Below are 14,958 nucleotides of genomic sequence, written 5' to 3' on the forward strand. Positions count from 1 at the left end.
CGAGTGGCTTCTGAGGCACAGTTAATTGTAGTTAAATGATGTTAAATTAACACAAATTAAATTTACACTACACAATTTTTTTTGCCACAGTTTTTTTTATAATATTAAAGTAGTTTCATCAAACAAATGGTTTTTTGGAATATGTTTTTGATGATCCTGTTAAATACCCATTGACAAATTTGTGATCTTGTTGCTGCAGTCACAATGAGTTTGACCATGTGCAATTTCCACAGCACTACAGAAGTTATGATATGACTGCAGCTTCTTTTGTAAAAAATTAAACAATGCAAACTGTAAGAAACCCAGTATAGTAGAAAATTCAGTCTAATCCACTTTCACTTTCTTTTTATCCTGCAACAAGGTCATGCCTTTAGGTATTGATCTTCTATTGGCATCGTGTATGGATTTGGCCAGTACAGTTTGTTACTTAAGGAATAAAGTGAAATGTTAACAATCATTTTATGGCACTGAATTCCTAATTTCTACCATGTGTATGCCTAGAAATGGAAATCAATTTAATTAAATCATTTACTGAAAAATGTAGTTCATTTAAGACCCACTCCAAATTTATTTTTCCTTTCTCTTTGGGGTTTAAAGTCTTATTTAATGACCCCCTTTTTTCTTACCCTTGGCTCCTCTCAGCACAAAGCCAAAACCTTCATTGTCTTTTTTCTGCAGGAGGACTGTCTTCTCCTTGATTATGTAGTCACTGAAAGAAAGAAAGAAAGAAAGAAAGTGGTGAAGTATAGAGCAGAAGTGAGAGAGAAAAAAAGAGGAGAGCTGGTAAATATCTCCATAGCATCAGTAAATCCTGAAAGATCTATTGAGTGAAGAACGTGATGAGAAGATGGTCAGAGGCCAGGGGAAATCTGAGTACAGTATATAAACGCATACATTACAAGACAGCTTGTATTGACCTTTAAAGGAAAAGTCAGCCTTCTTTTCAAGGCTGAAATTGTCATTTTAATGTTATTTAACAAAAAGGAAGCAAAGATCTCACACAATGTACTATGATCTGAACATTTCTGCTTAGGTCTACACAGTGAAGTTAAAGGTGCAGTAGGTGATTGTCTTCAGAAATATTTTTTGTTGTGCTGGTTAAAAGTCTCTTTACATTTCAATAGTAATGATTAAAGTAAATTATCTAAATGTATTAAAACAAATATTCGTCCAATACAAATTTGTCAGGTTGACAATTCCCTCAATTCTGATAAGTAGCCCAAACTGTCTGTCAACAAATGTAGATTTGTACATCTATGCATCCCTGTTCATGCAGACTGATTTTATGAATGGGTTATATGCACAGAAGTGTTGTTCAGCCACTGAAATCTTCCGGTGAAAGATTGATGTGACTATTTTCTATTTCATAATGGACCTTTTACAGCATTGATAATGTAGATTTTTATTTAGTTTGGCAACAAAACATAAGTATAAAACGCTATTCCACCTAGCCTGCTTTACTGAGGTAAAGTTGGTTTTATATTCTCATCACATTGGTTCATTTTTAAACAGTTACAGCCTGTGACACAGGTTCCCTATATTGTTTAAGAAAACTACTTTGAATATTCGGTCTGAAATAGCATGTAAGTATGGCTAAGTCCTGCACCCTGCAGGCCAAGCACCAGTCGTTTTAGAACAAATTGCAAGAGAGTGAAACCAGCAATGCTTGCATGCATGAAATTTTGCACATTATGACAAGTTCTGCTTGCTACACAACTGAAAACATGCTAGATATAATACAATTTATTGTTCGGAATTGTAGTATTATAAAGTACAAAATATAAAGTTGACAATTACATGATCTAGTGCAGGGGTGTCAAACTCAATTCCTGGAGGGCCGAAGCCCTGCACAGTTTAGTTCCAACCCTGCTCCAACACACTTACCTGTAGGTTTCAAACAAGCCTGAAGGACTCAATTAGTTTGATCAGGTGTGTTTAATTAGGGTTGGAACTAAACTGTGCAGAGCTTCGGCCCTTTTGGAACTGAGTTTGACACCTGTGATCTAGTGGTTCTCTGTCTTGTTTAAGGTGCGCATTCAGGAGACATGGCTTTGGTCAGCATGCAGGAAAAGGACTGTGTTCTCAAAGCTATTATGCTCACGGATAGCATTTTGGCAGATCACCACTGCACCTTTAATCTGTAAAATTACCAACCTAAAAAATAAAAAAAAAATAGTAATTGTATTATCAATTCTAAACCATATATCAAAAAAAATCCTAAGCTACTTTCACTTTCACAGTTACAACAAGATATTCATTTAAACATGAACCTTTTGAATGTAAACAATAAAGAACACAAGCACCAGAGCTCCTACAAAAATATAAAGCAGCACATTTGATAATAGAAGTAAAGCTTCAAGATCATGTTTATATTTAAAGTAAATTTGGCTCAATTGTTGATTTAATTTACCACTGTTTCAAATTATACAAATTAACATAATATTTTACTCTGATAGATTGTAAGTTGACATGACTAGAAAAGTTTATTTGATTAAAGTAAATAATATAAAACGACATACATTTTTACAGTTTATGATTTAATTATATACATCAATTTACATTTAGTCATTTAGCAGACGCAATGGCCAAAGTGACCTACAATTGAGGAGAAATTCAGCAATTCAACAAAAGGCAATACACACAAGAGGTGCTAATTAAACAAAGGAATCAACATTTAAATACAAGTCACAATATTACTGTTTATGCTAGGGCTGCACAATACTGAAAAACAAAATTGTAACATTTATTCATTCATAGCAATATATACTGTGAAATATGAAATATAAGTATTTCCATCAAATGATTTGTAAATAGTTTTTAACTGCTGAATAAAACTGGATACTTGCAATAGCTTTAATAAAACTCTACTTCTAAGTGAATAGCACTTGAGTCAGAGAATATCATAATAATTATTTGTGACATTTGCTAGAAATTTCTGACATTTGTTAAAGTAAATACTTTATCACAAGTGTTTAATGATTTAAAGGCCACATTCCCTCTATTTTGACCAATTCAGTTAGCCTATGACTATAAACTTACTCATTTTACACTTATCAGGGGCATATCATTTTAAACTGATCATTATATTTGTGTTGTGATTATTAATAAAGACAAAATACCAAAGATTATTACTAAAAATCCAAATTCTTTTATTTCTACAATTTGCAGACCAATTAAAATATGCACTGCTGGTTTCACAGTTTCAGGGATATTGTATAACGCAGTCCAATAAAAAAAAGATTTGAATTGAATGGTTGTGTAAATAGAACACATAGTGGTTGTGCAGATATCCTCAGATTTTTTTTAGCCTATTCAATCTTTTGATTTACTTATGACAATGTGTAAATATTAAATCAGTTTTTATCTTAATTTCAGTAATATTATTGAATAATTTGCAAATGTTTCCAAGATATATGTACATTTTTCAGCATAAATAGTAAACAGTAAACAAAATAGTTTCAGTAAACCCCAATTAAACCCCAATTTCTGAGTGAACATAAATAATATATTTTGATGCATTTGAGCAAAACAGATTTGTTATAGAGATATATTTAAAGAAATAACATTTTAGTTGCCAAACCTCTTTAGAAATAAATTACATTTAATACATTTAGATACATTTAAATTCAAGTTAAATATTTTCAAAAAATTGTATATATTTTTTTGTTTCTCTAGATTTATCATCTTTCACAAAATTAATGTCATATTTTTCTGTAACAAATACTGGGCTTCAGTACTGACTAATCTAATGTATATGCTCAAATATAACATTGTAAAGCATCTTATAGAAAATATTAATGTAAAAGATAGATTTGTGAGGGATGTACTTATGCTGAGAACTGTACAATTTATATTGCTATAGTTTTTTTTTGTCTTATTTTAAACCAAAACATTTGTTCTACATGGATTTGCATTGTAAAACTTAAATAAAAGTTAAAATAGTTCAAATCTGTTAAAAGATAAAATCTGTGGGAATAATCGTATGATTAGTGTGTCAACATGTTGCACTGTGGTGCTCACAGTGACCCAAGTTCGATTCCCAGCTCAAATTCCTTTGATCTTTCCCCTCTCTCTGCTCCCCATACTTTCCTGTCAATACACTCCATTGTACTGTCCAGTTAAAGAGTGAAAAACCCCTAAAAATAGTTATTAATAATAAATAATAAGAAATGTCTACAGATTCCATCTGGTCCTGCATATAGGCCATCAGTCTGTACACTTTCTCTTTCTGTAACACTGAAAGTTACATCCCGCTAGTCTCTTTCATTGACAGCAGAGCCCCAGTGCCCGACTCTACACGGCTTTGTTTACAGTACTCATGCTCTTACGCCAACAACCGTACTGGTGTTCAGAACACAATATCCCCATCCTTCAACTCAGTGTTGGGCAGACTAAACCAGCTGTATTCTCTCACTGGCCCAGGAAAGAGGAGGAACTAGAACCGATCCAAAGACACGACGACAGGTCAAACAGCACATGGTGATTCTCCTTCTCTAAACAGCATCACAACAACTCTTTGGCAGGAAACCAGTCATTTGAAGGCTGTCTGAAGTTCATCCATTGCATAAACCTCGACAACATCGTGCCAGTCATGAGTGTAGCTAAAATGGCCACACAGCAGTGGACGGGACAGTCATGGTGTCCTGTAGTTTAGGAAAAAGACTGCATATATTCATTTTGTTTACATGTGAACTGGGTAATATGTAGCTGTGCACAGCAAATGATATAGTATACGCACTTGGCAGCCATATTGAATAGATTTAGTCATTCGGTATGCCAATGAACACCACGAAGAGATCTCAACAACACGCCCAAGCATAATGTTTTCAAAATCAAATCACAGTGAGCAGCGCCGTACATCACTGGTCACAACAAGAATATACAAGAAGAATATACAAGAAAATATAGCATAATGGCAAAAGCCTGCTTGTTATGTCTGAGATCAGTTTGATTTTAATAGAATGTATGTATACATAAATAAATTACTTAAACAAAAATGTTAGTTTCTGCAAATATAATGTTTTTTTTTTTATAATTTATCAATGATACTTTTTGTGATAATATGTCATTTTTGTTAAAAGAAAGAGTAAGTGTGGCATTTATATACAGTTAAAGACAAAAACTCAAAGCCATCCTGTGGAATTTTAGTTGGGATGCTCTGATCAAGATTTTTGCAGTCGATACTGTCTACCAGTACCTTGTCATGGTGATCGGCCGATACTAAGTACCAATGCTGATGCTTTAAGCTTTATAATGCATAAAGCACTCTTTCCCTCTAAGTATGATACTTATGTGGAGATCTCACCTTAGGAGAATAAAGGAAGGATGCTGCATATAATCCCTTAAACATATCTCTTATAACCATTCATGGCATGGCCAGAAGCAGCTTTACAGGAGATAATAAACAGCAAAGATGTCAAAAAACAATGCAATTTTGAAAACACTTAAAATTATGAAAGAAGAATTTAATGTCTCAATCAAGAAAAAAGTTGAGTGCATATTTGATGCATAAAAAGTTAAAATGCACTCCTCTGAATCCGCTACTTACTAAAAGGAAATAGTTCTATAAACTACTGTTTATTGCAATAAGCAAACTACAAGGCTGCATGTACACTGCAGATCTTGATGGTCAATTCCGATTTTGTGCCTGTATCCAATTTTTTTGTTGACCTGCTTATATCATCTTTTAAATGTGACTTGTATCTGATTGGCTGCATTTACACAGCACAAGACAAAGGCACAATGACCAAAAAAAAAAAAAAAAAAGAGCAGGCGCTGACTGACAGGTGATAATAAAAAAGCTCCCTTTTCTCCATTGTTGTATTTAATCTGTTTGTTTATGACAGAAAATTTCTCATTTGGACATCTTCTTTTAATCTAGGCCTTTCTAAACCAGTAGGCATTTTTATGTAATGTCCATTGTGTGATTAATGCACGTGATGTATGCAATAGTTTAATATTAGTTTATATTTGTTATGTGGCGGATATTGTGCTCTCTTTCTTTCGTTAACATGCTTGAATACTTGTGCTACATGACAATATAAAAGCTGTTTTAGTCCTTGTGTATGAGATTTAGGGTTTGTGACTCTGCCGATGTCTGTTCCGATAAAAAAAAAAAAAATAAAAAAAAAATAACAAGAACTGAGTCTTTGACTATCTTTAAATGCATAATATAGACCATTTTGAGCTGGAAGCATACAAGGACCAATGGCATCACCACATTGAAATGTGAACAACAAAACAAATGTGTGGATTTGTTTTTACAAGATGAGCAATCTAACATCTAAAAAGTAAACTGAATGAATAATTGACTGTTGATGTTGCGTTTATTCATTAACACTCCTTAATGAGTAAATTAAATAAGTGCTTATTTCAGAAGGATTCACAACACGCAGAAATGATTCACAAATCTCCAGTCATTATATCACTCACTGTCATTAGCCACTGATCTGATATGTTTATGATTGTGTGAAGTCAATTATGCAGCTCATTCTTAATATGGTATAGGTTTCAGTGAGTTAGATGAGTCAGTTACTGTTAGTGAGTCAGTGTGGTTGGTCGTCCAACAGTGTCTCTGCCAGTCCATGAGTCATATGGCCAGTGACTTCATGAATCATGTGCTGCACGCCTTATACAATACAGCTCCAAACCCAAGCACTACAGGTGTGCATGTACAGCCCAAAGCCATAGACGTCTCCTCTCATCCAAATGTTTTGGGGTAATCTTCATGTGTTAAAGCATGGCTCGACAGAAAGGTCAGCGTAGAGCAATTTAGGCCAGTGTAGTGTAGTTATTCAGTGCCACAGTTTGTCAGCTCATACAGTTAAAGTTGTGCAAACAGAAAACAGCAAGCAAGCAAACAAAGTACACAGAGTCTACACAGACACACAACATTAGTGAGTAAACTGAAAGTATTGAACACAGTCTCAACACATGCCCCTGGCTACCCTGGGTCAAAAACAGCGAAAGTTAAGGGCCTGGACTGTGGAGGAAGATTGCAAAAATTGCACTGCTGAATTTTAATTCCACAAGCTTAACTTTCCAAATGCTGGATACATTTATTTGCTATAAAACATAGGAAAGGATTGGCAAACAAAAATAAACAAATGAAATGAATAGTTATGCTAAATTATGTTGAGCCTGCAAACACTGATAATACCATTTACACTTGCAGAAGAGGCTTTTAATCATTTTTTTCTCTATAAATTTTTATTTAAAAGAAATAACAACCAAAAAACACCATGTAGTAACATTTTCTTTAGATGGTCCTAGACAGTTTTTTTTGATTATATAAGTAACTACAGTTGAAGTTCCCCTGTTTATTTTCCCCAAAATTTCTGTTTAATGGAGAGGCGATTTTTTTCATGCACATTTCTAAACATAATAGTTTTAATAACTCATTTCTAATAGCTGATTTCTTTTATCTTTGCCATGATGACAGTAAATAATATTTGAATAGATATTTATCAAGACACTTCTATATGGCATAAAGTGACATTTAAAGGCTTAGCTAGGTTTATTAGTTTAACTAGGCAGGTTAGGGTAATTAGGCAAGTTATTATATAATGATGGTTTGTTCTGTACACTATCAGAAATTATAGCTTAAAGGGGCTAATAATTTTGACCTTAAAATGGCTTTTAAAAAATGTAAAACTGGTTTTATTCTAGCCGAAATAAAACGAGTTTCTCCAGAAGAAAAAAAATATTATCAGACATACTGTGAAAATTTTCTTGTTCTGTTAAACATTTGGGAAATATTAAAAAAGAAAGTTTAAAGAGGGGCTAATATTTCTGACTTCAACTGTATCAACTAACACTCATTACCTGTTGAGATAGAGTAAACAAGTTTGCAGGTTACATACAGTTAGTATATTGTTTAGAACCATCTAAACACTTGGCTGGAGGGATTGGAATTGCCTGGAGTGATGTAGGTCCTCTTTTTTTTTTAAAGAGTGGAACAGTCGCAGAATGAGTTGGAAGGCATGTTGTTTGAAGTTGTTGTTGACACTGTAAATCCCAACAGTCAACTTTATCAAATAAAATGAGTGTAGTTAACTCAAAATTTACTTAAAGTTAATTCTACTCATTTGAAAATAGTTTTGAAGTCAGTGTTGAAGGTAATGAGTTAATTAAATATTTCATTACTTCAACTTAAATGGAGTAAGTTACAGAACGTTTTACAGTACTCAGTTGGTTTAAGTTCTCTTCATTTGTTGGGTTTTACTGTGCTCAAATTGCTTCGTTTACTCAAACGGCTTAAGTTCACAGTACTCATTAGGATTAGTTTTGAACTTAAATGGTTTGCTGCAATCGGTTTTCTCAAATGGTTTGAGTCACCTTAACTTTTGGGTTTTACAGTGCAAAAGTACTAGCTATACTTGTGGATTGTGTATTCCTGTGTTGTGTGTGTAAATGTGGTTTTCTTGTTGTCATCCCTCCAGTGCCTATGTAAATTTTGTTTTGGCTTTGTTGTCACTGTAAAAATATTGTATATACACAGTTTGAAGCAGAAGAGGTTGGATTCCATATCTTTCTTTATTGTAAATATTTTCTCTTTCTAGTTTTTACATATAGGTGGGATTCACGGTGGCGCAGTGGACAGCACGATTGCCTCACAGCAAGAAGGTTGCTGATTTAAGTGCAAGCTGGGTCAGTTGGCATTTCTGTGGGGAGTTTGTATGTTCTCCCGGTGTTTGCATGGGTTTCCTTTGGGTGCTCTGATTTCTCCCACAGTCCAAAGACGTGCAATAGTCTAATTGAATAAGCTAAACTGGCTGTGAAGTATGTGTGTGAAAGAATGTGTAAGGGTGTTTCCCAGTATTGGTTTGTGGCTGAAAGAGCATCTGCTGTGTAAAACATATGCTGGATAAGTTGGTGGTTCATTCCGCTGTGGTGACCCCAGATTAATAAAGGGACTAAGCTGAAAAGAAAATGAATGAATGAATGAATGAAAATATATATTTAGGAAGTGAGGTAAAATATATTGTTTTTATTTCTGTTATTTTCTTTGTAAGGTGTAGGTAGTTTTATGGTGGGTTTATACAGAGTGTACTTTTTGTTGACTCCGAGGTACAGGCATCACGTTTTGGGTGTTTTTAAAAAAATTTCATAAAAAAGAGAGAGAAAAGACAAAAAAAAAAAAATAAAAATAAAAAATTAATGGACCCAACTCTAAGGATTCCTAAAAATGATTTGATTTGTCAAGTGTTTTATTTATGTTACATCCTTAACCCTAGACTAGGGTCGTAACAATAGATATTGGATATTAATTACAATGTAATACATTACTGAATACATGCTAATCTTCTAAAACACTACTAAAAGCAATTGACTAAAGCAGTGTTACTGCAGATTTCTTCAAATCAAATGTAAGACTTTTTAAGACCCTTTTAAGACCAATAGGAATGAAATTTTAGACTTATACAGGGCTAAACACCAATGACTATTTTTAATGGCCCGGTTACTTCTGTAAATAGTTTTTGTATTGATGGAAGATCATGTAAAGGGATGTGTTGCTTTAGTTTTCTATCCCTGATTAAGGAATTTAATTTGGAGATTTTGCTTTAAAAATGTCTAACTGTTGTGCTGTGAATTGTATCTTTTTTGCAATAAAAACCTAAATATAAAAAAAGTTTTGAGACACCCTGTAAAGTTTTAATCTTTGCTAGTTTAAATCTAACATTTAAAGTTTTCTATAAAAAACTTTATGTTTGCACTGAAACTTTTTAATACACATGCATACATATGCATATATAACAAACAATGCATGTATATTGCAAATAATTAAAGTAATACCTTTTTTAATATATGCAGGTACTGTATATGGTTCTCTGTATTTGCCATTCATTCATATTTCATATTTGAATCAAATGTTTGTGTTAAATCTGTTTTCATTCATTCATTTTCCTTCAGCTTAGTCCCTTATTTATCAAGGTTTGCCACAGCGAAATGAACCGCCTAAATCTGTTTCATAAATTACTAATAACTAGGGCCAGACAGAATCTGCGGATAGTTTTTGCTATTTCTGCGAAGAATTTTGCAAAAGATCTGCAGATTTATGTGGGATTATTTTGGGAGAATCATAACTAAAAACTTAATATATGAAATAAAGAATAATATCTTCTTAATTTTTATTTAATGTTTAAAATGCAAATTCATCTAGATCCACTTATTTGGTAAATAAAGCAAGTCTCTCATATAATATCTCTGCTAAAAGACAGAAAATATTACTTTACAAACTGTACTGTAAATAAATCAAATAAGCACTTTCATGTTTGTCAATAATATTACTGAAACTAATTTAAAAACTGAATAGAAATCTACACACATTTACACAAGTAAATATATAACCTCAACGATGAGTTAAAAATATGAGGATTTCGGTGCGCACAGATTCCATGTGGGCCTACTAATAACAAGTCCTCAAAATGTGAAATTATAGATATAAAAAATAATTTAGAGCATTTATTTGTGGTGGTTTATAATAAATGATAAATCAGGCACTAAGCTGAAGGAAAGTAAGTGAGTGAGCATTTACTCGTAGAAAATGACAGTGTTTTTTATGAATAAAAGTACATAAAAGTCTGTCTTTTTTTAATATGCAAGGTTGAAATACAAAATTTGATTATCTGCGCTGCCTGTTTGTTTGCACTGTAAGTCTGTGTGAACTTGTGTGTTTGTGTCCAGTGTCAGTCAGGTGCTGGTGAGATATTGTTTCAACTGTACCATACTGTACCCACATGCTGATAGTCACACTGTACACAGGCTCAGCCTTCAACCCACTCCATCTGTTCTCTCTCTCTCACACTCTTTCTCTCTCTCTCTCTCTCTCTCTCTCCTTAAATGCTTCCGAACTCCATTCTCCATCTAAAAGCCAAATGTAAAAGCTTTCAGTGAACCTCTTAAAGAACACGAACCCGAGGCCGGGGGGTTGCTCATATCTCCCCATGAACTCTTTCAGAAAGTCCTCTGTGTGTCACCTCCTACCCTGCTTTCTATCTCAGTCGTCTCTTCTTCTCTCCAACAGTTCGTCCACACTCCTCTTCACATATCTTCCATCGCGCCTGCACAGAGGGATGCCAACGGTGGCCATTCTCCATATCACCCACTCATCCCTGCCCAGATCAAAAACAAGCCAGCAATGAATTTATGTGCAGAAAGTGATGGTCTGGCTTGAAGTTGGCACTCCCTTTTTAAAGTTACAGACATCTCACACCTCGCTGAACCTCACATCTTGTCCTCTCCCTCCCTGTCGGTTTTGCCCATTAGGTCTGTCCCACAAAGTGATACAGACACAGTTCATACAGTAGCCGCATTAGTAACCACTGTACATACGCTAAAGCCTACGCAACCACAATGTGGCAACTATTACGCCGTTACACAATCTTCATAGTGACAAACCAACACCCAGCCACACTGCAGGTACATAACACAACAAAATATTTGTCCAACTTAATGAGACTTTCAACCCTAATCAAGTCAAAACTTGATAACATCACTGCACATCACCAAAACATGCAAAACAAGCGGACACTGTTCAAGATCCAGATGAATACAATCCACAACAAAATGCAGCAGGGTTTACGAGAAACCAGTGCAAATTTACCCTCTTGAATGATCATTCTTACGTCTTCAATGTACACATGCTGATCACACACACACACACACTCAACAGAATAACAGCATCAATCTCTTCCAGTGAAGCGAACTCCTTTAAATCAGCAGCAGCAATCGTCCCACACACACTCACTGATGCACACAGGTTTAGCATTCTGTCCATCAGAGCAGCAGTGTATCTGGCTGGAGGCAGACATTGTATTCTGCGGCCGTTAACAGTGAGACAGAAGCTGCGATTCTCTCTCACACACACACACACACACACACACACACACATGCACGCATGCAGTGGTGGAGATGCGCTACGCTGGCTAATGCGAGAGCACTCGCACATAGACACACGCACACGTCCGAACGCGCGCACACACACACACACACATACACGCTCGCGCATTGCAACACATCCCTGCCTGTCGATCCACTCCATCACTCCAGCTCGCACCATGCACACATGCAGCGCTCCCCTCCTCCTTCCCTCCCACCCGGCTGCACGAAAAACATGAAAACAGCAAGTACCTGTAAATGAACCAGACGCTGCGATTCATAGGGCCTAGCGATGGCCAGGACGACGAGAGGGAGAGGGAGAGAGAGAGATCCTCCTCTCCGCATCCTCCCATCGCCATTTCCCCCCCTCCTCCTCCTCCTCCACCTCCTCCTCCTACTGCTGCTGCTCCTCTTCCAGCCGGAGAACAGCGAGCGAGAGCCGCGCGAGGGGAGGAGAGGAGGAGAGAGAGACGGAGAGAGTGAGAACGAGGGCCTAGCTCTCCCAACCCTTTCATACTTAAGACGGAGAGAGAGAGAGAGAGAGAGAGAGAGAGGGAGAGAGAGAGAGAGCGATGGTTCACTGTGACTGCGACAGAGGAGGAGGGAGAGTGAGCGAGGCAAGGAGAAAGAGAGGGAGGGAGGGACAGAAAGAGAGAGAGAGAGAGAATGTGTGGTTGGAAGACATGGTTTACCATGAAAGAGGAGAGAAATGATGTAATTTGATGAAGGGGAGAAGGAGAGAGGGGGGCTTAAGGTGGCTGAGTTTGTTTGCTGATTAGCAGATGCATGCATTGAATGTAAAGGATGCTGTTCGGTAAAGCGAGGTACGAAGCGCAGGTGTTTCAAGTCATCACTGCAACTCGAAAATGCAAAGGCGCTCAGGGCGTGAGGAGCTGAAAATACAGCAAGATAGACAGTGATGGTCAAGCACATGCAAAATCGTGCATATGCACACCTCCTGCAGTGTATGAGGTCAAACTGTTGGGAAGGTGTTTGACTGGTGACAACTGTCACACACTCTTCTCCGCCCCCTCTCATGTGCACATCTGCCTCTTCCACTTTTCTTCAGCACTTGTGTGAGCTGATGTTTCTATCACTGCCTCCACTAGTCACTGTTTTCCATTCATAAAACTCGCAGCAGCGTTTGAGAGGTGGAGTGAGACAGGAAACGAATGAGTGAGAGAGAGATATAGAGAGAGAGATTGAGCACTCTCTAGTGCTCTTGTCGGGTAGCCGTAGAGCACTACAGCTTTGAACCACCATGCGCCTATTACATCATCAATGACAGCAGCTTTTGAATGAACATTTGATTCTCTCTCTCTTTTTTTGGTTTGTTTTTTTATTCTGACAGACTGCTGAGTTTTTTTTTGTTTTTTTTTTCATTTATTGCCTGTGGTCACGCCTGATTCACAGTCAGTCATTGGAGAGAGTGACACATAACGCAGCAGGCTGAGGTAATACAATGTCTGGAGGTTTTGGTCATTTTGTAGACGAATAAACAATGGGAAATGCGATTTTACAGACTTTCAGAAATGAACAAGTGAGTAGGAAGAATATTGGTTTAGCATTAGCCATATGGATTTTTAAGATGGATTTGCGTCTCCATAGGACTAACTGAACTCACATCCTAACTGTGCTAGAGCAAATGATGAGCTGCAGTTTATTATTTGCATTCAACATTATATTTTCCCTTTGTATATTTGCTCTGCAAACAAACAGATAAGTAATTATACCCTTCACAATTAAAAAAAATAATATTAATTAAAAATTTACCTTTCTGTAAATTTCTACCTTTTTTCTCTGGCTTTGCAGTAAATTGTTCTAAATCTTAAAGTTCAACAAAAATAAAAAAATAAAACAATTTGAGGTCAGTTTGCAGCCCCAAGCCTCTGAACATTAGGATTTCTCCGTCATTGGGTGCCTTTAGCTGATTCAGTGGTTGCATATGAAGAGAGATGATCGACGCACAGCTTTAATGGACAGAAAGTGAATGCAAACATTTTTATATTCATTACAGCATGCTTTTAAGATTAAAATACATAAGAAATATGGAAATGATAGGATAATAGCAGGATAGAATGGTAAAATACGGGAGAATCCCGGCATAAATGGGAGGGTTGACATGTATGAAGTAAACAGGAAGTGTTTGTGGATGCAAAACAACTTTGCGAGGGAAAGCAAAAACTTAAAAATATATAATTTTCTCCCACCCATTTTTTTCCCCACCATCACGTCCCTTCAAGGTCTCTGCACCTCACTATGCTCCTATTTTAAAAAAAAAATTGCAATGAACAATCAAAATATTCAGCAGCCACTACGTCATACACTACGTAATTTCTTATATTATACAATTATAAATGTACTGTCACTATTAATGGATTCAAAGCACTGCTGAATACAATTTTAAATGTATAAAATAACCAATAATAATAATAATAATATATATAATAATTGATCTAAAATGTGCACCAGAACAGCCTGACACAGAAATTTCCTTCCTTCAGGCAATCTGTCTCATGAACGCTTGTTGATAGTAATTGTGAAACAAAAATACTACCCGCTATACACTTTTTACACTTATCTAACAACATAATTTACATGCCAATTTGCACATAACAGCTGCACATATAACGTTGCACAGAATCAGAATCAGAATTCTTAAACCCCCTTTGTTTTGTTTTTTTCCTTTCAATGATGTTTAACAGAGCAAGGATATTTTCACAGTATGTCTTATTTTAAAAGACTTATTTGCTTTATTTCGGCAAATAATATTATAATAAAAAATAATAATTTTACGATTCAAAATTAAGCTATATATTTAAGCTATATATATATTTTTTTGATAGTCTACTGAACAAATCATAGTTATATAATAACTTTCCTAATTACCCTAATCTGCCTAGTTAACTTAATTAAACTAGTTAACCCTTTAAATATCACTTTGTCTTGAAAAATATCTACTCAAATATTACTTACTGTCATCATGGCAAAGATAAAAGAAATCAGTTATTAGAAATGAGTTATTCAACCTATTATGTTAAGAAATGTGTTGAAAAAAATCTTCTCTCCGTTAAACAA

The 14,958-nt window shown here is 35.5% G+C and overlaps 1 protein-coding gene across 4 annotated transcripts in view; it reads right to left on the minus strand.

The window, feature by feature from the left end:
* The window catches only part of shank1 (SH3 and multiple ankyrin repeat domains 1), a 167,119-nt gene that overhangs the window by 19,722 nt on the left and 132,439 nt on the right, over nucleotides 1-14,958 (minus strand). For all 4 annotated transcript variants that reach the window (XM_087244604.1, XM_087244603.1, XM_087244602.1 and 1 more), the window contains one exon: nucleotides 627-709. In XM_087244604.1, the coding sequence (XP_087100730.1) occupies nucleotides 627-709 (83 nt within the window). The remainder of the gene's footprint in view (nucleotides 1-626; nucleotides 710-14,958) is intronic.

This window comes from Danio rerio, chromosome 3 (assembly GCF_052040795.2).
Source record: "Danio rerio strain M-AB ecotype USA chromosome 3, GRCz13ab, whole genome shotgun sequence".
NCBI lineage: Eukaryota > Metazoa > Chordata > Actinopteri > Cypriniformes > Danionidae > Danio > Danio rerio.